Source organism: Sus scrofa, chromosome 2, assembly GCF_054392235.1.
Source record: "Sus scrofa isolate SSC_HxYL_T2T_F1_AM1 chromosome 2, Sscrofa_HxYL_maternal_Yorkshire_Landrace_v2.0, whole genome shotgun sequence".
NCBI classification, from domain to species: domain Eukaryota; kingdom Metazoa; phylum Chordata; class Mammalia; order Artiodactyla; family Suidae; genus Sus; species Sus scrofa.
In genome coordinates this window covers 113,945,519-113,970,966 of record NC_139384.1, presented here as the reverse complement: position 1 = coordinate 113,970,966, position 25,448 = coordinate 113,945,519, and the positions used below count along the sequence as shown (strand labels likewise).

The following is a 25,448-nucleotide window of genomic DNA, read 5'->3' as shown; positions in this document are numbered from 1 at the left end:
AATTCAGGTCAGGTTTAAGTGAGAGTAAAGCATTTTCACTCTCATTTTATCATAGGATCTTTTAAAAGAATTTTAAAGAAAATCCTTTGTCAAATGAGGCCATATTTCTATGATAGTTATTTTTCATAATATGTACTAATATTAGCTATACAGTTTGTAACTATGGCATCTTTTAAGAATATTAGGGTAGTAAAAGTAAGCAATTATAGATAGTTTAGTTGCCTTTAGAGAAATCATTATCCCCCCGTTCCGAAGCAGATGTGGACAGTGTGCCCTCTGATTTTTAGAAGTGGCAAGAAGACCTCACCAAATGAATAAAACTATTCAGTAATGAATAAAACTGCCCACTACTACTGCTGGAATCCTGGGAGTCTGCTACCATTGAGAAACCATCAGTTGAGCTATTATTGTACCACTGATACATAACAAGCCCTAAAGCACATGTATCCTTGGTTCAAAGAAGCTCATTGAGATGAGACTGAGGGTGCAATAGGTTTTGCCCAGAGTGCAGAAGGGTACGGCACCTCATCCCTGTGCTGACCAGGGAAGCCGTATCTTCACATGAAAGGACACAGAGACCCACAAACCAATCTCTAGTACAACATTTCTTACCCTTTAGTTTCTGAGAAGTTTTGTACTAGAGCTTGGTTTGTGGCTCTCTACTACAGTTAGAATGGATAAGCAATGAGATCCTACTGTACAGCACAGGAAACTATATCCAATCTGTTGGGATAGAACATGATAGAAGATAGTATGAGAAAAAGAATATGATTGGGTCACTATGCCATACAGCAGAAATTGATGCAACACTGTAAATCAACTATACTCTAATAGAAATAAAATAATTAAAAATTTTTCTCAACCTTTAAAAATCTATATTGCTGAAACCCTTAAGAACATCTTAAAGCAGATTCCGACACACACACCCCCACCAGAAGGCTGTAAAAAAGCTCACTTTGCAAATCCCTAACAGCCAAGAACTTGTATCTCTCTCCCACCACATTAGAATTTAGAGAGACAAAAACCAGTTATGCCATTTTCCTAAATAAATTTGAGATAGAGAAAATGCTTTTTCAAATTATATTCCCCCTTGCCCACCAAATATTAAGATATTGCTGCCTGGGGTGGGAGTGAGTTTACTAATTAGAAAATTACAGTTTAAGGAGAATAAAGGAACAGGGGAGGTTTTGAAATGGAGAGACCGACCCACTAAATAAGATTGTTGGATAATTTATAGGCTTGCATGGGAAAGGCCGGAGCCACAGAGGCTTCCCAAAGATGCTGGAGTTTAAATCAGGCATGTCCAGGACCTACGTGTTGAGTATCGTAAAATCTCTAATGTAATCCTGTCCCTGGACAGGGAAGCCCTCCACGTGGCAGAAATCTAGCAGGACTGGCTGAACTCAGGCTGCAGACGTGGGGTATAGGGGAAGGGCAGTGGGGTATCAAAGTTTCATTTTGGAGGCTAGAAAAGTAAATATACCTTTGGAACATTGAAGTGTTTGGGACAGGAGTTAATCACATCTTAATTTGAGTTTGTTTAATTAGCCTACTTTCCTACAAAAATCAGCACAACTTTAGGAATAGACATTTTTGTTTGAGATGGGTAGAAGGCATAACAAGAAAGATAGGAGTTCCCGTCATGGCTCAGTGGATAACGAACCCGACTAGGATCCATGAGGGATGCGGATTCGATCTCTGGCCTCGATCAGTGAGTTAAGGATCTGGCATTGCCGTGAGCTGTGGTGTAGGTTGCAGAGGCAACTCAAATCCCTAGTTGCTGTGGCTGTGGTGTAGGCTGGCAGCTGTAGCTCCGATTTGATCCCTAGCCTGGAAACCTCTATATGCTGTGGGTGAGATCCTGAAAAAGAAAAAGAAAAAAAAAATTAAAAATTAAAAAAAAAAAAAAGGTAATTTGGGTTCTTTCAAGAGTAAACCTAGGTTGACTATCAGAGTCAGGGTTGGAATGATCAAAAGGTGAGTGACAGGCATCACAGCTTGTGACTGGCAGGTATTAAAAGAAGGATAAGAGCACAGAAATAGAGGTGGAAATAATTAGAAAAATGCTTGTGTTAACATGCGATTTCTCAGACTAGTTCTGGCTGGCCTTTTCTCCAAGGTCCTGCCCAGTGCTTTCTGTTGGCTGCAGTATGAAGCTTGCTTCTCTGGAAGCTGGCCTCTTAGACCATAATCCTGACACCGCTTCCATACTCCGCAAGGCTGCTCTCTCAATGCACTGAGAAACTGATTCCAATGAAGCAAATCAGAGTTTGGAGAAGACTTTGCAGGGTCAGGCCCAGGCACGGGCTACTGTCAGTGGTTTAGGAAAGTAGAAGCTCATTTTAGGTTGTCTGTTTTTTCACTGTGAGACATTTCCCAGTTAGATCTTCTTATACCTTGTATGTAAATGCAAGTGGACCACATTTTGGAAAAACCAGCAATTTTTGTTGTGCTTCGTCCCATACTTGTCCTCATGTGCCAAATATGAGTCAGTTTGTGTTCATCTGGATTATTTAAAAGTAACTAAGTGGTGATGGTTGCATAACTGTGAATATAATAAAAACCACCGAATTATGTACTTTAAAATGATGAATGTTATGGTGTATGGATTATATCTCAATAAAAAAGAATTGTAGTAGAATGGTTTGGCCTTAATATCTAAGTCATAGTCAGATATTGGAAAGAGAAATTTTAAAATTATTATACACATGTCATGTCATATACTTTCAATATATCTTTTAGGAAATTGCTCTTTATAAAATTCTTTCAATGTCTTAGGGAATTTGGATTATTTGATGATTTTAGTTATTTTGATTTTAGGTGAAATCAGTAACTCTTGCGGAAGGACTCGTAGAAGACCATTTTGATGTCTCTGTGAAGATGAGCACCTACCTGGTGGCCTTCATTGTTTCAGATTTTAAGTCTATTAGCAAGATGACCAAGAGTGGAGTAAAGGTGAGCCTGTGATTGTCAACATAGGGTGACCAGCTTGTCCTGGTCTGCCTGGGCCTATCCTGATTTTGAAAGTGGATGTCCCTCATCCTAGGAACCCCCTTTGTCTTAGGAAAACCATTTGGTTGGTCATCCCATTGTCACAGATGCTCCTGTTTACTGTGGGGGTTCTAATTTGGTGAGGCTTGGCCTGGCCAGGGTCATGGTCCTGGCTCCACCACTAACTGGCTTTCTGCTCCTTTGGGCCCAGCTCCCTTTGAAAGTTAGCATATACTTCTTTAAAATGTGTATGTTGGACTGGATCCTGCCATGGTTTCTAAGGTTGCTTCTGTTTATAACTTTCTGCAGTTTGAAAGTGAATGTCACAACTATCTGAGCAGGGAATTTCTAGCCATGGGAAGAAAGTAAGATAGAGCAGTCTGCTTGGAGTATTTTTTGGGGGGTGGGGGGGAAAGACTGCACTTGCAACATATGAAAGTTCTTGGGCCAGGAATCGAACACATGCCACAGCAGCAACCTGAGTTGCTGCAGTGACAACACCAAATCTTTAAACCACTGCACCCCAAGAGAACTCGTGTTTGGAGTATTAAATGGCTCTAGGGAGAGCATTTGGGCCGGGAAACCCTGGGGTACTAGAGAAAAAGATTTTTTTTCAAGGAACACTTGCCACTTATCTGGGTATCACTGCATAGTGAACAGCCTACACAACAATATGCTGTGGCTCTGAATGCAAATAAAATGTTTGGAGAGGAGGTGAGGGGTAATTTATTTGGAATTACCTCATTTATTTGCACTGGTTTTCCCTGAGGCCTGAGTAGTTAGTGTTCCTCCACTGAATTGCCTTTTGTTGCTGTAGGGCTGAGGCTTCTTATCCTTGTGGAGATATCTCTACTGACCTGAGGATATGAAGATGATGCTTGAGACTTGGATGTAGGGAGCCATCTCAGTTCAGCAGTGAAACTATTAGCAAAAACACCCATCCACCGACTTGCTCACTTTCATGAACCCTTTATGCATGATCATTTTTATGTGTCTTCCATGCTGTGCTATTGTGATTTATAATAATAAATACGCATTTGGTCTTCAGGCTTGATTCTGGCACAGAGCTCTTAAAACTCAGAATTTCCTAAGTGGTAAGGGTGATAAAGGTGTCTCTTTTCATGTTAATGAGGTGACAGTTGGACAGCTCCTAGGTAACCTAGGGGTGGGGACTAGGTCAGGGAACCAACCATGTGATTGGAGGGTTGGAACTTTGATCCCTATACCCATGACCTTCAGCAGGAGACTGAGTTCAGTCACCAGTGGTCAATGATTTAATCAATCCTGCCTGTGCAGTGAAGCCTCCATAAAAACCCAAAAGGATGGCTTCTGAGACCTTCCCGGTTGGTGAACCAGTGGAAGTGCTGGGAGAGTGGCTTGCTCGGTGAAGGCATGGAAGCTCCACACCCTTTCTCCATACCTTGTCCTAGCACATCTCTTCCACGTGGCTGTTCCTGAGTTATATTTGTCTATAATGGATTGGTAATCCAGTAAGCAAAATGTTTCTCTGAGTTCTTTGAGCTGCTCTAGCAAATTAATCAGACCCTAGGAGGGGGTCCTTGGACCCTCCATCCTATAGCTGCTAGGTCAGAAGCACAGGAGATTACCTGGACTTTTCATTCATGTCTGATGTGGGGGTAGGGAGCAGTCTTGTTAAGACTGACTCCTTGACCTGTGGAATCTGACACTATCTCCAGGTTGTGTCAGAATTGAATTGAAATATAGGACACCCCATTGGATAATGTCTTGGAGGTGTGAGGAAACCCACCCCCCCAACCTTCACCCACATTGGATCTGGGTCCTCAAACCCCTTTTTATGCACCACATATCTTTAGTCTTTTTATTTTTTAAAACACATTAACATATATTGTATGTTGTGTTTAGTAATTGTCATATGTGAAGTCTTTTTGTAGCTGGTTCTGTGGTTTGTTGCTTTTGCTTGCTTTTGCTCACAGTGTCTTGTTCCTCTGTGTATATTGTACATTGCATCTGTAAACTTTTATTACCTGAGTTGAAGCTGGATTTTTTTTTCAGAGAGCATTTGTATTTGTTCCTGTCAGGTGACTGGGAGTACTTTATAGCCTTGGGATCACTTTAAATTACTGGCTTCAGGTTTTTGGACCTTCTGGTTATTGGGGAGGTGGTTAGCTGATAAGTGGTATGAAGGTTATCTTTTGGCCACAGACTCTCTGAGGAGATTCTCCTGTTCTCCCCCATACAGAACGAAGGTTTGAATAAGGCATTCTATCCCTTGCAGTCTTCTTGAGGAAGGGAGTTATTATTTCTAGTTTCCCCTTACAGTAAGGGCTCAGTCCTTTGGGGTCCAGCTTTATGCAGGGGTACATTTCCTCTTAGGTTTCCTATCTTGGGCAGGCTCTGGACTTTGTCTCCTTATCCTCTAAGTTCTTCATTGCCATGAAAACCTAAGCTCAAGTCCGTGTGTGCTGGGTTAGTGTCCTCAGGGCAAAGGCTGGTTGCAGTGCTCTGCTGACTTCTCAGGGCCCTACTGTCACTTCACTTTTGGCAACTAAGTCTTCTTGACTTCTTTACTATTTAATGAAAACATCTAAAAGGACATTTTTTTGTTTGTTATCCAGTGTTTGTAATAGTTTTCAGCAGGGGAGTTAATGGGGAATAGTCAGCATTAATATGAGAAATAGAACTTATACTTGTCTCATTTAATATTGGCAGCCATATTCCACAATATGAAGCTCTTAGTCTTTTGGAGACACTCCTAGGGCATTTGGATAACTTTTTTGTGCCTTTCTTTTCAGGTTTCCATATATGCTGTTCCAGACAAGATAAATCAGGCAAATTATGCTCTGGATGCTGCAGTGACTCTTCTCGAATTTTATGAGGATTATTTCAGCATCCCATATCCCTTACCCAAACAAGGTAGAGATTTTGCACAGATTTTAAGATTGCAACATCTAATGACCCCAGCAGTAGATTATATCCTCCTAATTGGCATCTCCCACTTTAGCTCTATAGCCCCTCAAGACATTAAAAAAAAAAAAAAAAAAAAAAAAAAAAAAAAAAAAAAAACCTGGCAGGTGTCGAGCCTCAGGTTGATCCTCAGGTAGTAAAAGCAGGTTGTGATACAATTCCAGAGGCATGTGGCATGGGGATAATTTTGACTTCTGACTTTAAAGACAGATACAACTATATCAGTGGGCAGATAGCAAAGGATAGAAGCTGCATTTTTTTCATTACTGACACACATTTGGTAGGAGCTTAGAATACCCAATGAATTTTTTGAGCGAATGCATTGATATAGCATAAGAAAAGCTGCATATTCCTTTCTTACATGGGCCCTTAAAATTATTGTTTGAGTTTTTAGGTGTATGGGAGTCTTGGGCATCCAAAGTTGAGTGGATTGTTGAGGCAATGGTTAAGATTGTTCGGGCCCCAAATATCTTGTCAGAGAATTAGAAATGGAGTCAGGAGGTCGGAGAACCAAGCCTGACTTTGCCACACAGCAGCAAAGTAACTCTGAATGAGTCATGGTGCCCTTTTGCTCCATTGGGAAGTGCTCTTCCAGTCTAGAGTCCATGATTCTATTTGGGAAGCCTAGTGTTTTGTTTTGTTTTTGATCCCTGCACCCATCTGTTCTGAAAGTTAGTGTGTTTGGGCAATGTATAGCTTAAGATTGGTAATATATTTTTGTTTGCTTCCCAAGATCTTGCTGCTATTCCTGACTTTCAGTCTGGTGCTATGGAAAACTGGGGACTAACCACGTATCGGGAATCTTCTCTGTTGCTTGATGCTGAAAAATCTTCTGTGTCAAGTAAGCTTGCCATCACGATGACTGTGTCCCACGAACTTGCCCACCAGGTATCTAGGCTCAGACACACCTTTAAAAAGTATCAATAATATCTGTGTTGCTTTTCTGGGACATAGGCTATTTCATACTAATATAGGAATTCTATTGCTTGATTTTTAGTTTTCCTTTTTCCCCCGAGGAAAAATTATTTCTTTAAAATATTAGATACCATGTCGAAAAAATTTTTTTTACCTTGAAAAAATATTAGCTCTATGAATATGTTAACATTTATATACTGACATAATACATATTAAATCTATTTCCTTCTGAATGTCTTATGTTTATGATCATGTTGATATCCCAGTCTCCTTAGAAATGTGTGAATAACCTGAGTAAGGTTTTCCTTCCAGTGGTTCGGGAACCTTGTCACGATGGAATGGTGGAATGATCTTTGGCTAAATGAGGGATTTGCCAAGTTTATGGAGTTCGTGTCTGTTAGCGTGACTCATCCAGACCTGAAAGTTGTAAGACATATTTTCTTATCGTTCTTACATTTTACGTTAGCCTGTTATGTTGTTTAATGTTGCTAGAAAACATTTCCTGATGTTTGATGATGGAATGCATAAAAAGATGGATAACTTCCCTGGGAATTTAGATATGAAAGATATGAATCAGGTTTCCAAAAATGCTAGTGAACTTGAAGTATCTATCACAAAACCTTATTTCCCAACTCAGTTGCTCATTAACAATCACTTCATAACAATTTCTAAGTTAGTATTAAATTTTATTCTCCCTTAATTTCAAAGAAATGGAAATAAGGGCAACCCTGTCTGTTCCATATCACTTTCCCAATCTTCAGATTGCTCACTGAAGAAGTATTAGGCACAGATTGCTGTTATTCCAATAGGATCCTACTTGTTAAATGTTATGTTTAAGGTAACTGCTCATTTGGTTGTAAAAGAACCTAGACTCATCAGTCACAGCCTTACTTGATGATTTGGAATCTCTACATGTTAATTTTAAAAATCATGTGTTTAACTTGTGAAAATCACATACAGTACAATTAAAAAGAAACTTTTTATATAAAAATTTTTATAAAAATCAAGCCTTTACCATATTTAGTTTTTTCTGTACATATATGCATTTCCTATTTTCATCATCTTGTACACACATAACATATATGTAGTTATAATGTACATGTAGTGATTATACTACAGTAGATTATAAATACTTCCCTGTTACCACATACTCTTTAATAATGAAAATGACTGTATATGCCTGTTATTCTAGTGGGTAATATGTCTTAACCAGGTTATAGTTGGGGTTTGTTCTCCATTACTTTTTTTTCACTACATTGTTTTAAAGCTAAATTTCTTTGCTTTAAAATATAGAGATGATGATTGGAGATACTGAAATCACTATACTTTTTAGGTTTTCTATTTTGGCATTGTTTGTAGACATAATGGTTTTGTTCTAAAGTTAATAGGACATTTTTTCTATTCTAAGGTGATAAGGTATTTAAACGAAAGTTCAAATATTGATCTAAAATCAAAGTTTCTTGGCTGTTCTTTAGAAGATAGAAATTTGGAGTATAAACCTGATACCCTAGGTCATACTTTCCTCATTTCATATTTTTTAACCTAAATGTAAATCATAAGTAATGTCTTTTTTCCCATCTCAATAGGAAGATTATTTCTTTGGTAAGTGTTTTGATGCGATGGAAGTAGATGCATTAAATTCCTCACACCCTGTGTCCACACCTGTGGAGAATTCTGCTCAGATTAAGGAGATGTTTGATGAAGTTTCTTATGAAAAGGTAAAAAATAGTGATATGGGTACAGTTTGGACACTCAAGTTATAAGTACTGGGGCATAGAGGTATAGATAGAGTGGTGGGGTGACTTTCTCTTCATAAGGAGTAACCCAGATTTAATGCCTTCTCTTCTAACCCACGTTGCCCAGAGTTAACTTTTTTAGGCCTAACTTGAAGCTTGACCTAAAATCCTAAAGGTTGTCATATTGTCATCAGTTCTTAATTTACTGTCATAAGTTGAATATTCATGGCCTACAGAAAATGTTTATCATTCAATGAATATGTCTTAATCGAGTATCAGGTTTGTACCCAGCCTGGCAAAAAATCCCAGCCCTTGTGTAGCTTGACTTTTGGTGCCTTTGGAAATGGTTTGTGCTCTTGAAATGCAAAGTATTGTCCCACATGATGTATTCAGGAAAAGAATTCAAAGTCATTACCAACATATAATACCTGGGAGATTTTATTTAAAAATCCAGATTTCTGGCTTGTTTTGGAGGGGAAAAAGGTTCTGGTCATACCAGACCTGTATTTCCCTTGGCAATGTAGACAGGAGCTAAATCATATCTCCTTTACGAGCTCCGGGTTCTGCTTTTCCTTCCATTCCCAACCTTTTCTCTTATCCTCACTGAGGCAGAGAATGTGTAATTTATCATTATGCTTGGCTGTTTTTATGTGCAGCAGACAGGAAAGTATTTCTTGTTTGGATGTTTCCATCAGTTGTGCAGGGGGGCTAAAAACAGACATAAAACGGACATGTAGACACACACACACAACACACACACAGATCACTGGAACAGAATAGAGTCCAGAAATCAACCCACACATATATGGTTGATTTATGACAAGGAAGCCAAGAATGTATAATGGAGAATGGACAGTCTCTAAAATAAATGGTTTATTTCTCCCATCACCACATGCAAAAAATGAAACTGTTACCACCATCTTAAGACATTCACAGAAACTAACTCAAAATGAATTTAAGACTTGAGTGTAAAATTGGAAACCATAAAACTCCTAGGAGGAAAACATGGGGGAAAAGCTTTTTGACATGGGTCTTGGCAATGACTTTTTTTGTATATGACACCAAAAGCATAAGAGCATAAACAACAAAAGAAAAATTACTAAGTAGGACTACACCAAAGTCAAAAGCTTCTGTATAAGAAAGGAACAAAATGAAAAAGCAACCTACTGAATTGGAGAAAATATTTGCAAACCATATGTCTGACAAGGGGTTAATAGTGAAAATACATAAAGAACTTATACAGCTCAACTAGAGAAAACAATCTGATTCAAAAATGAGCAGAACTGAATAGAAACTTTTCCAAAGACATGATGGATAACATGTACATTATAAGGTGCTCTCCATCATTAATTATTGAGGAAATGAAAATCAAAACACAACGGGACCTCTTCTTACATCTGTTAGAATGGTTATTCTCAAAAAGACAGGACCCAAGTGCTGGCAAGGATGTGGAAAAAAAAGGGGAACCTCATGTGGTAGGAATGTAAATTGTTGCAGCCACTATGGAAAACAATATGGGAAACAAAGTATTAAATAGAAGTATCATGTCCAGCAATTCCAATTTGGAATATTTAATCAAAGAAAACAAAAATGCTAGTCTGAAAAGATATATACACACCAATGTTTCTAGAAGCATTATTTACAATAGTCAAGATAGTTGTTGCCATAAGTGTCCATTCTACCCTGGAATATTCAGCCATAAAAAAAGGAAATCTCTATGTTTGTGACAGTGTGGATGGGTCTTGAAGGCATTATGCCAAGTGAATTAAGTCCGAAAGTATGATAAACACTATGTGATTTCACTTATATGTTGAATCTAAAAATAAACAAAAACACAACAAAAAATGAGCTCATGGATTGGTGGTTGCCAGGGGTGAGGGGTGAAATGGGTAAAGAGTATCCGAAGGCACAGACTTCCAGTTACAAAATTCATCATAGAGCTAAATGTGCATCATGATGACTATAGTTAATGATACTCTCTTGGGTATTTGAAAGTTACTAAGAGTAGATCTTACAAGTCTTGATCATAAAGAAAAATATTTGTAACTATGTGTGGTGGTGGATGTCAGCTACACTTAGTGTAGTGGTCAGTTTGCGGTATATAAAAATTTTGAATTATATTGTATACCTAAACTAATATTAAATGTCAATTATACCTCAGTAAAAAAGATACTAATCTGGAGCTCCCATCATGGCTCAGCGGAAATGAATCTGACTAGCATCCGTGAGGATGCAGGTTTAATCCCTGGCCTCGCTCAGTGGGTTAAGGATCTGGTATTGCTGTGAGCTGTGGCGTAGATTGCAGCCATGGCTTGGATCCCACGTTGCTGTGGCTCTGGTGTAGGCTGGTGGCTTTAGCTCTGATTTGACCCCTAGCCTGGGAACCTCCATATGCCGCAGGTGTGCCCTAAAAAGACACACAAGGAAAAAGAAAAAGAAGAAAAGATACCAATCCTATTGGCAGGGAATATGCACCCATTCAGGGGCATTCAGGGATCCAGGTTTTGTCTCTCTAGTGGCCCCACAATCCCCTAGAGCCAGTGAGAAAGGGAGAGAGAACCTTTGCCTTGAGGGGACCAAAAAAAGTCTCCCAGAGGAAATTTTTGAGTTACATCTTAAAAGATGAATTGGGACTTTTCAGGAAAAAAAGGAAGTAGGAATGGTTTTCTAGAAAGAGGGAATCACAATTCCTTAGAAAAAGAAGACTTAAAAGAGGGTGCATGTTGAGAGAAAGTTCTTGATTATTAAGTTATATGAAAAGTGTAGGGGAAAGAACATAAAATAGCATTTTTCTCACCATGGACTGCTGCTCTCATTATGTCACCTCTCTGGCCACTGGAGGCAATTGAGTTTGTGACCCATGATCTACAAGCATGGGAGTGGAAGGGGAAGGAGCTCTTACCAGGGGAACAGAGTGAGTAGGAATTCTGTTCCTTTTTTCATCGTTACTCTTGCCCTCCCAGTCCAACGCTGCCTGGCTCCACCATGCCTCTCCCGATACATATCTCTGCTTCCCTCTCTCCTCACTCCTGCCCCAGAGTGGCGATGGGAGAGCCACGTGGTGGTTCAAAGTCCAGGACTTAGTTTCTAACATTATCTACTCCCCTGTGAATAATGGCAGTGGCCAATACTGGGGAGGCTTGGTTGCTGGCAGAAAATAACCATCCAAGGAACTAAAAGCATGAACAGTTGGGTTGATCTCCTGCCTTGACAAGTCCAAGCTTAACCCACCTTCTCTAATTGTTCCACAAATTGCCAGACATTAAAAATGTTACTGTAGTTGCCTTTTAAAGAATTGTTCCAAAATAGTGTGGCAGTAGATTTGATGGAGACCAAACTACAGCTAACAGTGATTTATATCGTCTTTTCAGGGAGCTTGTATTCTGAATATGCTAAGGGATTATCTCGGTGTGGATGCATTTAAAAGTGGTATTGTGAAGTATCTCCAGAAATATAGTTACAAAAACACCAAAAACGAGGACCTGTGGAATAGTATGGCGAGTGTGAGTATGTTTTTGTGTCTCTCTACATTTGGGGTTGACACGCTTATTATCTTAATTCATTTTTTTTCTGTACCACATTAATCCCTCTGAGAGGAATCACAAGTGTTTTCAGCAGAACCGAGTGATGTGTTTATTTTTGGTTTTCAGATTTGCCCTACAGATGGCACACAAAGGATGGATGGATTTTGTTCTAGTGGTGAACATTCATCTTCATCATCAGTAAGTTTTTACATCTGTACGTGTTACCCTGCAGCACATTCTTTTTCACCATGTTCTTTGAAGGATAGTTCTGTGCCAAACTTTCTGGGGTCCTTGATTAGATCAACCTCCCTCTAGATAAGACTGTGTTTAAACTATACCAGACTTGACAGCTTTTTACAGTTTGTCTTAAATCTATCTACACAAGGGAATTGTCCAACCTTCTTTGGTAACACGTCTCCCTGATACTAATTTCTTCAGCTTTACTCTTTGTAACACAGTGGATTTATGACATTTTTTTCCTGTGGCAGATTAGGACTGTATCTGTCAGACCCTGTCAGTCATGTCCATAGCTCTTCATTTGTGAAAAAACCTACAATGGCAGTGAGCATTCTCGAGCACTTACTATGTGTCAGGCACGTGTGAAGCACTTATGTGTATTGCCTGCTTTGCGCTTCACAATAAGCCTGCGAGCAGGAACTATTATCCCTATTTTTACAGATGGGAATATGAAATCCAAAGGCGTATGATTAGTAAATTGCAGAACAGGGATTTGAATTTAGATGTAACTCATGCCTTTCACTGCTAAGCTATAAAGAAGTCAAAACCTCTGAGTCACACACACACACACAAAAAGACTGAATCTCTTTATCTGGACTTGTGGAATATTTTCACAGGTAGCTGATGGTGAGTCTGGAGATGGAACAAAATTTTATGCCTCAAGGTTTTATCTTTTTGGCTTTGTTGCTTTTAGAGATGGCTTTATTCAGTAGTTTCTAGATGTGTCCTATAGCATATTTTATCCTTTTATTAGCTTTTAAGTATTTTTGGAAAGCTCTTTTAGCATCAGTGAATAGATCCTCACTTGACATCACGATGTCTTGTTAGTGTGAGCCATGTTGGTGTTACCACTTGGAAACTACAGGCTCTTGATGGAACATTTTCCCCATCTTGCTTGTCTGAGAGCCAGCCTCGTTCTGTAGGTGTTGAACACCTGGCCACTTTCTGTTCCTTCCCTCCTTTTTTTTTTCCTTTGAGCTTCTCAGGGCCACATCTGTGGCATATGGAGGTTCCCAGACTAGGGGTCAAGTCGGAACTACAACTGCCAGACTACACTAGAGCCACAGCAACATGGGATCCAAGCCGCCTCTGCGACCTACACCACAGCTCACGACAACACCAGATCCTTAACCCACTGAGCGAGTCCAGGAATCGAACCTGCATCCTCATGGTTCCTATTTGGGTTCGTTAACCACTGAGACATGAAAGGAACTCCCTTCTCTCCTTTCATTCATTCACATGCCTGCTTTGTACCCAGTGCCAAGCCCAAGGTGTGCCCAGGAGAACCAGGTGTAGTACCTGGTCTCAAGGCATAAGAAAGGAGGAGAATGAAAAGTAAACGGTGCTCTAATGGACATGTTGTGGCTGCAGACGGCGGGCGAAGGGAGCAGGGGAAGCGACAAGGAAGAGCTTCACTGGAGCACAAGTTTGGGTTCTCCCTCCTCTTAAAGTTGGTCCAAGTGGGTCACGCATCTGCCTCTTTCTTTTAAACCAGCACTGGCGACAGGAAGGACTTGATGTGAAAACCATGATGAACACCTGGACCCTGCAGAAGGGTTTTCCTCTGGTAACTGTCACAGTGAGAGGGAGGAACGTACACGTGAAGCAGGAGCACTATGTGAAAGGACTGGATGACGCCCCTGAAACTGGGTAATGTTCGCAGGGAGAAACTCATTTTGTTGCCGAGGTAACATCGGCCCTGTGGGATGAAACCTTATTTTTGAAGTTGTGCCCTTTACCTTTATTGTGAATATATTTGAGTCAAATCTATATATTCCATGAAGTTGACTTCTATACCAAAATGAAGATGATATCCCATTATGTTACCATTCTCATGAGTCATTGTTAGATATGATGGTAATTTCCAGTTACTGGCTTGAAATCAACTCCAATCTAAGTGATTGCTACAAAACTACAGTTGTGCCTGGCATTCTGGTTGGAGCCATGGAGGTAACTACTAGGTGATTTCTGAGAAATTCAAGAGACTTGAGTCTCTTCTTTGGATGTCAGAGTTAGAGATTGACTCCTGTTGGTTAGCATGCAGAGGACATCATTGGGATGCTTTTTTTTTTTTTTTTTTTTTTTTTGCTTTTTAGGGCCACACTCGCAGCATATGGACGTTCCCAGGCTAAGGGTCCAATTGGAGCTACAGCTGCCTGCCTACACTACAGCCGCAGCAATGCGGGATCTGAGCCGCATCTGAGACTTACACCACAGCTCACAGCAATGCTGGATCCCTGACCCACTGAGCAAGGCCAGGGATCGAACTTACGTCTTCAGGAATACTAATTGAGTTCGTTACCACTGAGCCATGATGGGAAATCCCTAGATGGATGTTATTTCAAAGTTTTTAAATTTTGAAATAATTTCAGATTTAGGAGGAAGTTGTAAGAAGAGTACAAAGAATTCCCATATATTCTTTACCCAGGTATATGTGTTAATCTTTACTACATTTGCTTACTTTCCTTCTATATAACTTAATATAGCAAACATTTCCAGAAATTTTGCTCTATCTGTATCTATTTTTCTATGTATGGTGTATAAATAAATATTGGATACATGATTGGAATTGGAGACATGATTCCTCTTTACCCTGAAATACTTCAGTATGGTATTTCCTAAAAAACAAGAGCACACACTTATGTAATCCTAGTACTTTTATCAAAATTATGAAATGAACTTGGTACAATGCTGTTACCAAATCTGTAAACCTGATTCAACTTATCCCACTAATAACCTATTTATAGCAAAAGAAAAAAAGTCTGGTTCAGGATATAATATAGGGTCATATTGTATTAATTGTCACATCTCTTAAGTTCTTCTTTTCTGAAACAGTTGCTTAGTCTTCCTTTCTTGACCTTGACATTTTTGAAGAGTACAGGCTAGTTATTTTTTAGAATGTCCTTTAATTTAGGTTTTCTGCTGGTTCTTCATAATCAGATTTAGCGTATGCATCCTTGGAAGGAATTCCATGGAAGTGACGCTGTGTTCTCAGTGTATGGTTTAAAAGGCACATGCTGTCAATTTGTGCTATTACTAGTGGTCACATTGTTTAAGTTAGGCCCCCTGAGATCCCTTTAGGCAATCGCTGCTAAGGCTGCCAGGGCTCACTGGAGCCCAGATTCCTAGCTCTAGTCAAGAAGTCCAAGTTGAAGGTATCATGGCCAATCTGGCAACACCTTCAAAGCTGGAAAATAGGCTGGGGATGTTTTGAGTTCTTCCCTATAGCAGGTTTTGGCGCCATCCTTCCTTAACTGGCCAGTGCCTGGCACATGGTAGGGGATTTAACAACTGCTTGCCGAATTGAATCCATGACTGGACAGAGCAACCTCCTTTCTTTTAGGTACCTGTGGCATGTCCCATTGACATTCATCACCAGCAAATCAGACTCCATCCAAAGATTTTTGCTGAAGACAAAAACAGGTAATTTCTTGTAGAACTAACTAGCTTACTTTAAGAAGGAACTATGGAAATGTGGAAGATTTAGAAAAGTTTTCTTTGGTATTTATCTTGGTTGAAACAAAAAGGATGAGGTCAATCGTTATCCTCAGCAGATCCTTGATTTTCAATTTCTAGTGAAGAATATAGGGTTGAAAGTTCTGTCTGGTTGCAAAAAAGAAGGCCAGTATCTTGCTGGATGGGGACTAAAATAACTGAGTTATATAATGCTGAGGAGGAGGGATAATAGAGGAAATTGCCCCTTATTTTAACATTGCAGGTTTATGTTATATGCATGGCCTGAAATATGGCAGCCTTCTTCTCAGAGATCTATCTCACAAAATTGGTGTCTAGAACTAATATTGGCTTTTATCTATTGGGATGCTGTTTTCTGGTTCCTAAAAAGAATGCATTCAGTATGAAACTCATTTCAGGATTCAAAGTGTTCAATATTAAACTTGCCTCAGTCTCCTTGTCCAGCCTCTGATCAGAAAAGCTTTTGCCAGTCAAGAGAAAAAAAATGGAGCTATGATTTATTTTATTTGCTCTAGATGTGCTCATCCTCCCAGAAGAGGTGGAATGGATCAAATTTAATGTGGGGATGAATGGCTATTACATTGTGCATTATGAAGATGACGGATGGGATTCTTTGACTGGCCTTCTAAAAACAACACACACGGCAATCAGCAGTAATGATCGGGCCAGTCTCATTAACAATGCATTTCAGCTTGTCAGGTAATGAATGCAAGCTCCTCGAGGTCCTGGTTTATTTCTGAAAGCTGCTGTTATCCTTCAAGTCCTTGATTTCTAAAGATAAAAATGACTGATTGCTAATGAGACATTGAAGAGTGTTTTCTCCTAAATTCTTCTCACACTTCAAGGTTGCTTTTAGCCTTAGGATTAACTTCTTACCAGGGTCTGCTGACTAAAAAAAAGGAATGAATCTGTACTTCAGTCTTTTTCATTATATCTCAGATCAGACTCAGGCAAGCATGCAGAAAATCGAGACCAACATCCTGGAGAGAAGCCCCTTACCTGGTCTCTAAAGCTTAGTCCTCAGCTTTTCCTGGCCCTGCTGTAACTGGTCAGGTTTCTTCCCTGCAGGGTCTCTAACAACCCTGAAGTCTTCTTAGAAGACCAAGTGGCCCAGGCACAAGTTGTTGGCATTACCTCTTTTGGATTAAAGGAGGGATGGCCCCCCCACCCCACCCAAAGTGGATGCCTGAGCTTCACAGCATCTTTATGGCATTGAACTCAAATTCCATGGCATTCAGTTCATTCATCAAAAGGATAACAGCAGCTCATAAAATGTGGCCCAACCAGATGATCTTTGAGTGGTTAAGGATAGTGTTCACTCCTTTATTTGCCTATGACAATGGATTTTCAGGAAATGTCCCCCAAGCCTAAAATTCAGACTTCTTCAATATTCAGGCAGAACTGAAGTCTAAGGGCAGGCACCCCAATGGGAGGGAAGACTCTAAGTCTCATCCCCCTGTCCCTCTGCCCTAACAGTTGACTTCTTCCTTTTCTGGGCCTCTTGAGGTAACAGAAAGCAACAGTGGATCAAGGGTGGTGTGCTTATCTACCTGATTCTATTGCCTACATATATCCCCCATCCAAAGTTTATTACTGCTTAAATCTTAGGGAGCTTTGTGTCTTCTTAACACGAGCATGCACCTTACCACTGGGGCCTTTAACGCCAACCCTCTGTTGTGAAGAGTTTATATCTATATTCAGTTTCTTTTTAACATGGACACAAGGATGTGTTGATTCCAGGAAATCAGACTTTTGACTGAGTGGCAGTCTCTGATGAGGTTTCCTGAAGAGTCTTTGATCAAATTGACCATTTCACTCTGGAAGTTCAGCACACAATGCTGTTTGAAAGAGGGACAGATGCTGATGTGCCCCCAATTTCATCTGAACCACAAGTTGACCCTAGCTCTGTTACTTGACAGAATACCTTTACAGTGTAAACATGCCAGATGTTGTGTTATATGTGACGGGAAGGATATCCACAGAAAGGTCATTACTTATAAGTGGGGACATTTATATCTGGTTGAATATTTTGCTGCATGATTGTTAAAACATCTTTTGAAACAAAGAGTTGGTTTCCTAATTTTTCTCTTAAACGGCTAACCCTGGTATCTCTTGACCAGCATTGGAAAGCTCTCAATTGAAAAAGCCTTGGATTTAACCCTGTACTTGAAACGTGAAACTGAAATCATGCCAGTGTTCCAGGGTTTGAATGAGCTGATACCTATGTATAAGTTAATGGAGAAAAGAGACATGAATGAAGTGGAAACTCAATTCAAGGTAAAAGCCTGAAATAAGTGGAATAATTAGGTAACTGGTTTGCATTTGTGTAGGCGTGGAAGAGTTCTCACCATTGTGTGTGTGTGTGTGTTGTGTGTGTTGTGTGTGTGTATAAACCCCTTGACATATATTAAAGAAAAGTAAACCAAAATTACCTCAGTATTTGGACTGACCAACAAAGATTTGGTTTTATTTTGGCCCTAAAAATAGACATCACACTGTTAGATTCTGAATTTAGTTGTCATAGATTTGTAATTCCCTTCCTTTAACTAATCCTTTATTTCATTTTACTTTTGTATTGTAACAGTTGCTATTAAGGTTTTCTGGGACTCATGTTCTTAAGCAAAAGGCACAGAGGTGTTATTTTTGGCAAAATGCAATGAAGTCTTGTGTAATTTGCTCTTACAATTTAGTCTCAAAATTTGGTCGTATTAGCTGACTATTTTAGTTTTACAAGTAGCAGTTCATCCTGATTTTAATTAGATAAGAATATATTTGTAAAAGACTGTTAGGCAGATACTGAAATCATTTATTTCCTGCTTTTGACCTCTTTTATAATGAAATATAAACAGAATTGCATGGTTTTGGAAAAACTAAATTTTTTTCAAGATTAAGCTTGAAAAAAATAATCCCTCTGTGTTCTTTTTTGGCTTAGCAGGTTAAGGATCTGGTGTGGTCACTGCAGCAGCTTGGGTCCCCACTGCTGTGGTGTGGGTTTGATCCCTGGCCTGGGAACATCCACATGCTGCGGGTGGGCCAAAAAAAATAATAATGATCCCCAACACCTGAGGATATATTGGATTATATAAACCATGAGATGACCTGGGGCAGTACTGGTGATATGTGTGGCATTCTTGCAGGACTTTCTCATCAGGCTGCTGAGGGACCTCATTGATAAGCAGACCTGGACAGATGAGGGCTCCGTCTCAGAGCGACTGCTGCGGAGTCAGCTGCTCCTGCTCGCCTGTGTGCGCAAGTATCAGCCGTGTGTGCAGCTGGCAGAAGGCTACTTCAGACAGTGGAAGGAAGCTGATGGAAATTTGAGGTCTGTTCTTACCAAACAACCAGTTTGCTCATGTTAAGGGTATCTTTTCTGTTTTCCGTTATCAGTGCTAAATGTTGTGAGAAAAAATAAGTATAGACAAGTTTTCCCTGCTGCTCTTTTTGGGAAAAAAGATTTTTTAAAGATTATGTACCTTTCAACTTTCTGTTTTAAGAAGTGCTAGGAGGCGACAAAAGTCAGTATCGGTAGGGTTAGAATGGGGTTAGAATAGTTCCTGATTCATACAGCCAAGGATACCAAGCCTTATCAGAACTGAGGCAACTGTACTGGACAGGAACAGAGGCATTGCCTCTCATGGTAGCTTCTTCAAGCCTCTCAAGCCCCTAACAGGAAGTTGGGGTGGGGGTGGACATTTTACAGGAGTTGCTAACACTGCTATGCAAAGTAGGATCTTTCTATATCTGGAAATTTATTTTTGCTCTACTAAAGTCTTTTTATATTGGGGGCTTAAATTCCATCCCGGAAATATTAAGCCAACTACGTACACATTTCCATTTAAAGAAGTGCTTACAGGAGTTCCTGCTGTGGCTCAACAGTCACAAACCTGACTAGTATCCATGAGGATGCAGGTTTGATCCCTGGCCTCTCTCAGTAGGTTAAGGTTCCGATGTTGCCGTGAGCTGTGGTGTAGGTCTCAGACACGGCTCAGATCTGGTGTTGCTGTGGCTGTGGCATAGGCCAGCAGCTGCAGCTCTGATTTGACCCCTAGCCTTGGAACTTCCATATGCTGAGGGTGTGGCCCTAAAAAAATAAAAAAAAAAAGAAAGAAGTGCTTACAGACAGTGGTCCTCTTGTATTCTTGACTTTTGTTCAGGGACTACATCTTGAGTCTAGTTTGAATTTCTTCTTTTGGCTTAAACACTGAGCACCTGTCATGTCACCAGACACCATTAAAGAATGTTGGGTATGGAGATATTTGTAAAAGTGGCATTTCACATTACATTTTTGAAAATGCTACCTAAAACCTAATTTTAGTTACTTTCTCTTGCCTTTTTCATAAACTATAACTGAAGGAAAGAGATTATTTTGGTTTATATTTCCAGGCATGCTTCTCTGATCATTTCATAACAGGTCACCCTTGGGCATGCACACACACTTCCTTCATCTCAGTCTCTCAGCAGTTGTGTTCTTTCCCACAGCCTGCCCAGAGACGTGACCGTGGCTGTGTTTGCTGTGGGCGCCCAGGACCCTGAAGGATGGGATTTTCTTTATAGTAAATATCAATCGTCATTGTCCAGTACCGAGAAAAACCACATTGAATTTGCTCTCAGTATGAGCCAAAATAAAGAAAAGCTTCAGTGGTGAGTAATTCATTCATGTTCATGGAGCCAAGCGGAATTAAATTAGATCAGATCCTTCTGGCATCTATTTTTGTTACTGGGGCCAGGGACTGTTTTCTGCTGGGAACGTTTCTGTAAGAGGGCACACATCTAATGTATACGGTAAATAATTAGGGAGCAGCAGATGTTAGCAGAAATATTTAAAGGAGTATGTATTTGTGTATCTTTAAAATAATACATTTGGAAATAGATAATGTACCTATTTTAACTACTCTTGTGAGCAGATGAGAGAATACAAGTGAATGGGTGTTGTAAACACTACATAAATGTTAGTTTTTACTATTCTGTTGCTATAGTGAGTTGCTCAGGGCTCTGGTAACCTATTTATCCTTGGGGTCTTTATTATTGGCAGATTGACTTTTTTCTTTCACAAATTACTTCATTCAAGTCGTTTGTAACTTTTTCAGGGCCCATACATTGCTAACACTTCTTGTCTTAATCATTCTAGGCTACTAGATCAAAGTTTTAAGGGAGACATAATAAAAACTCAAGAGTTTCCATATATCCTTAGAGCTGTTGGCAGAAACCCGGTGGGATATCCATTGGCCTGGCAGTTTCTGAGGGAAAATTGGAACCAACTTGTACAAAAGTAAGTAGTGCCAAAAACTGTGCTATGACTGGGAAACAGTCCTGAACTTGGCTGTGTTTTAGCTCTGTTTGTAAAAATAACAGTGGTAACCTAAAGGGATTTTTTTTTTTTTTCAGAAGATAGGAAATAGAGATACTTAAAATATCCTTAGAAAATTGAAAACTCTAATTCAGCACTAACTAATCAATCTGGCTAGTTAAATTTTCCATCCGGAATAGGCTCTTCTTGTACCTAGTGACCTGTCTTAAGCCTTCTTCTGCACAGTTCAGCCTAAGTCTTCCATTTAGTATTTCTGCTTGTTAAATAGCCCTTATCTAACTACTTTTATCATTTTCTTTAAGGTACTTAATCTTTTATTCAGTGGCTGGTGTGCTTGTTTTTTTCAGCTAGATCTTAACCCCTTGGAGCACAGGATCACGTCTTTTTTGTATCTAACCAGTTTTTAGTTAATTGCTGTAACATATGTGAGGCACTTCAAATACATGTCAAATGAATGGGTATTTCACGATACATTCTGACAATTTCTGTTTCTAGGTTTGAACTTGGCTCAAATTCCATAGCCCACATGGTAATTGGAACAACCAATCAATTCTCGACAAGAGCACGGCTTGAAGAGGTAAAAACAAAACAACTTTGAGTTAGAAATGTATTTTGTCACATAGTAATGTTCTTTTTAGATGGTTTTGTGTATGTTTTTTTGGATGTATGTTTTGTTCAGTATGGTGTTTTTGACATGAGCAAAATGAGTTACAAAGAAAATATTGAAAACGGTGCCTCCTCCCAAACATGTTAAGTCTTAGCTGTGCCATTACAATTTTAGGGTTTAAAAAATTACTTTAGGGAGTTCCCGTTGTGGCGCAGTGGTTAATGAATCCGACTAGGAACCATGATGTTGCGGGTTCCGTCCCTGCCCTTGCTCAGTGGGTTAACGATCCGGCGTTGCCGTGAGCTGTGGTGTAGGTTGCAGACGCAGCTCGGATCCCGAGTTGCTGTGGCTCTGGCGTAGGCCGGGGGCTACAGCTCCGATTCGACCCCTAGCCTGGGAACCTCTATATGCCGCAGGAGCGGCCCAAGAAATAGCAACAACAACAACAACAAAGACAAAAAAAAAAAAAAAAAATTACTTTAGATATTTCATCCCTGTTGGGATGTTAAAAGTGATTATTAGAGGTATACATGACTGAAGTGATCATCTGGTTATTTTGAAAGAGGCAGGTCTGGAAGCTAGGTTCTCTACTGTTCTCCAAGTTCACGATTTCCTATTACTTATTTATGTACCATTGACCTTCAGGAAGATTTTCAGGCAATTTATTAGGTCCATATATAAAATAATGTTAAAATGAAGAACGCTAAGCTACATAGTGTTCAGAAAGAAGTAGTCGTATGAGGGATTTATGCTTAGGAAAATTTATTGCAATCGTACCCTAAATTAATCACAGCTTCCTAGCAACCAAAGGAAGATAAGAAAACACTATGAGTTATTAACTTTTTTAGGAACAGTTCCATTGTGTAGTCTTGTTGCACCATGATCTAGCTTGATGGAGGGAGAATGCTTTGAAAATGCAAAGGAAATATCACAACCCTTATCTTTCCTCCATTTTTTTCATAGCCTCACCCAGGCTTGTAAAACTAACTTGCACATAATAATTCAAGCTTGAACTCTGGTGAGGTCAACAGTTTAAGTGTTCTGTGTGATGATTGTAGGGCCATCATAGGGTGTGGCAAGATAGGTGTCCATAGACCACTAGCAACAAAACATTTCATTCATTGACTTGTTTATTTATTTTCTCATCAATTAATTCAAGACATACTACATTCTTACTCTGCATCAGGTGTGGGTTAAGTTTCCAGGGCTACAATGATGAATAGGATAGACGAAGCCCCTGCCCTCATAGAGCTTAAATTCTATGGAGGTGTCAGACAATTACAGACAGATCACCCTACATCAGGTAGTTCTGTGCTCTGAAGATGGAATAAGGTACGGAGAGAGTGACCGGGTGAGGGAGATGCCTTGTACTATGAAGAGCAGACATCTGAGCAGATGTGGAAGGAAATGCAGATAACTCTTTTGTGTGCAGAGGAAACAGGTGCAAAAATCCTGAGGTGGGGCATGTAAGTGAGAGAGCCCAAGATGCTGTCAGAACAGAGCGTGTCCTCCTGACATTTAAAATGTAGGCATCATCTTGAGCCCTTACTTCCCCTCACATCTGATTCATCCCTGAGTCCTGTTGGCTCTGCCCCCAGCAGCTGCACCGTATCCATGCACTTTCGTGCTCTTACCCCAGCTGAGCCTTTCTCATCTCTTGCTTGGTCTATGGTGACAGCCTCCCAACTAGCCTCCCTCCTGCCACTTTGCCAAAACCACCTTTAAAAATGGGATGGATGCAGAGTTTGGGGTCGGTAGATGCAAACTATGACATTTAGAATGGATAAGCAATGAAGTCCTACTGCACAGTACAGGGAACTATACTGTCTCTAGGATAGAACATGATGGAAGATAGTGTGAGAAAAAGAATATATATATATACATATATATATGTATATATATATATATATGATTGGGTCATTATGCTGTACAGCAGAAATTGATACAATACTGTAAATCAACTATACTCTAATAAAAATTAAATTTAAAAAAATGAAAACCTATCCATGACAGACCCTTTCTTGAAACCCTGCCTATTGCTCTTGCAACAAAACCTTACACCTCTGCTTACCTGGCTCCTGCCCGCCTCTCCAGCCACTTCTCACACACTCCTATGTTCGCCCTCACCCACTCTATCTAGCCCCTCAGCCTCCTCCGGCTCCTGGGCTACCAGGTATTTCTCCTGGCTCTGAGCCTCTGTACTTTTTTCTTATTTTGCCTGGCTTGCCTTTTCCCTAACTTTTGACTGGAAAGGCTTGCTTTTTCCTTTAGAGATCCCAGCTCAAAGGTCACCTCCCCAGATGACTCTCTCCAAAGCAGGCCACCCCTCCCTAGTTGCTGTCACAGCCCCATTTATTTTCCCCACAGTAGTGCAGTCAGAGTCATTGTAGTTCACTGCCTGTCTTCCCACATAGAATAAGCTCCCTGAGGGTAGGGTGTTTGCTTGCCTCATGACCACGCTCAGTGTCTTGCACAGTAATTAAGCCAGAGGGATGAGTAAGTACCAGAGTAAATATTCATGAGGGAATGGATGAGGGTGAATCCCTGGTACAGGCTGGGCTTTAGGTCCTGCTCTTCACACAGATTACATAACTACGTCCTCACTAACAGCCTTCACTGTGACAGATGAGGAATCTGAGTCCCAGAGAAGTTAAATCAAGTTACTCAAGGTCAAACAGATTAGTAGGATAAGCCTGTTTTTTTTTTTTTTTTTACCCTATATCACACTTCTGATTGCATAGAAAAATTCTCAAGGAGGGGGGTTTGAATCAAATACATACTCAGTGTAGAAGCTGAATTTCCCAAGGCCAGTAAAAATGAGCAATAAATTGGGGTCAGGATAAGCTGGAGAGCAGGGGTTAACAGCTTGCTTTGTCACAGCCCTTGGAGGTCTGTTTTTTAGTGGCACTCTCATGATAGACTCCTTCAGAATTAATTAATTAATTGGGCCAGTTAGTAAAATTAGTGACGTGGTTTGAAGAGTACTCAGAGTGATTTTTTAATTGCTTAGCAACTAATCTTGAGTTCTGAGAGTACGAAACAGTAGGTTGAGGTACAGTTGAAGGTAGGACACCAAAGCGGGGTGTTTCCTGGGTTGCTATAGCAGGAGCATGGCTTCAGCTCACTGGAAGTTTCTACAGAAATAAAACTTTAAAACAACCCTGAATCATTTAGAATTGGAACTTGATCTTTCTAAAGCCTATTCTTACCCCCCTCTTATTCCCAAACTTATGATATTATTATGACATGGATTTTTAAGGAATTAACTGTCTGGAATCTATGCTAAATAAATAATACATCTTGGCCTAGACTTGCTTCCTGTCTACGAAATCAAAAATTGATGGATTAATGTTGTGACAACTTACGGAAAAAGGTTAAGGACCCTTAAAAGTGAAACAGAGAAGCACAATGGTCCATGTTGTTGCAAAGCCAGCCTATTCCTCACATGAGCTTAAAGGGGATAAAACACCCAGCGGTGAAACAATAGCAAAGACATTTTCAAGGAGATAGCCAAGTGTCTCCTATCTCTCTCAAATCACGGGGAACTTTTTGTGGATTTTATCTTGAGGGAACAACGCATAAATTGCGGATTAGGGTAAAAAAAAAATTTGGCAAGTTTTAGGGTATTACCACCACAAACTGCTAAGAACCCTGTTCCCCGCAGTGTTGCTATAATAACATACAAGGCCAGGCCCATGGAGAAGGTCTAC

The 25,448-nt window shown here is 40.0% G+C and overlaps 1 protein-coding gene across 5 annotated transcripts in view; it reads left to right on the top strand.

Moving 5' to 3' along the window:
- ERAP1 (endoplasmic reticulum aminopeptidase 1) overlaps positions 1–25,448 on the top strand; it is a 132,988-nt gene that overhangs the window by 105,390 nt on the left and 2,150 nt on the right. For all 5 annotated transcript variants that reach the window (XM_085014102.1, XM_085014103.1, XM_085014104.1 and 2 more), the window contains 15 exons: positions 2,821–2,955; positions 5,766–5,886; positions 6,671–6,825; positions 7,165–7,278; positions 8,439–8,570; positions 11,960–12,091; positions 12,239–12,310; positions 13,845–13,999; positions 15,693–15,772; positions 16,339–16,522; positions 17,944–18,100; positions 18,961–19,145; positions 20,303–20,464; positions 20,952–21,092; positions 21,627–21,708. In XM_085014102.1, coding sequence (XP_084870228.1) covers positions 2,821–2,955; positions 5,766–5,886; positions 6,671–6,825; positions 7,165–7,278; positions 8,439–8,570; positions 11,960–12,091; positions 12,239–12,310; positions 13,845–13,999; positions 15,693–15,772; positions 16,339–16,522; positions 17,944–18,100; positions 18,961–19,145; positions 20,303–20,464; positions 20,952–21,092; positions 21,627–21,708 — 2,007 coding nt within the window. The remainder of the gene's footprint in view (positions 1–2,820; positions 2,956–5,765; positions 5,887–6,670; positions 6,826–7,164; positions 7,279–8,438; positions 8,571–11,959; positions 12,092–12,238; positions 12,311–13,844; positions 14,000–15,692; positions 15,773–16,338; positions 16,523–17,943; positions 18,101–18,960; positions 19,146–20,302; positions 20,465–20,951; positions 21,093–21,626; positions 21,709–25,448) is intronic.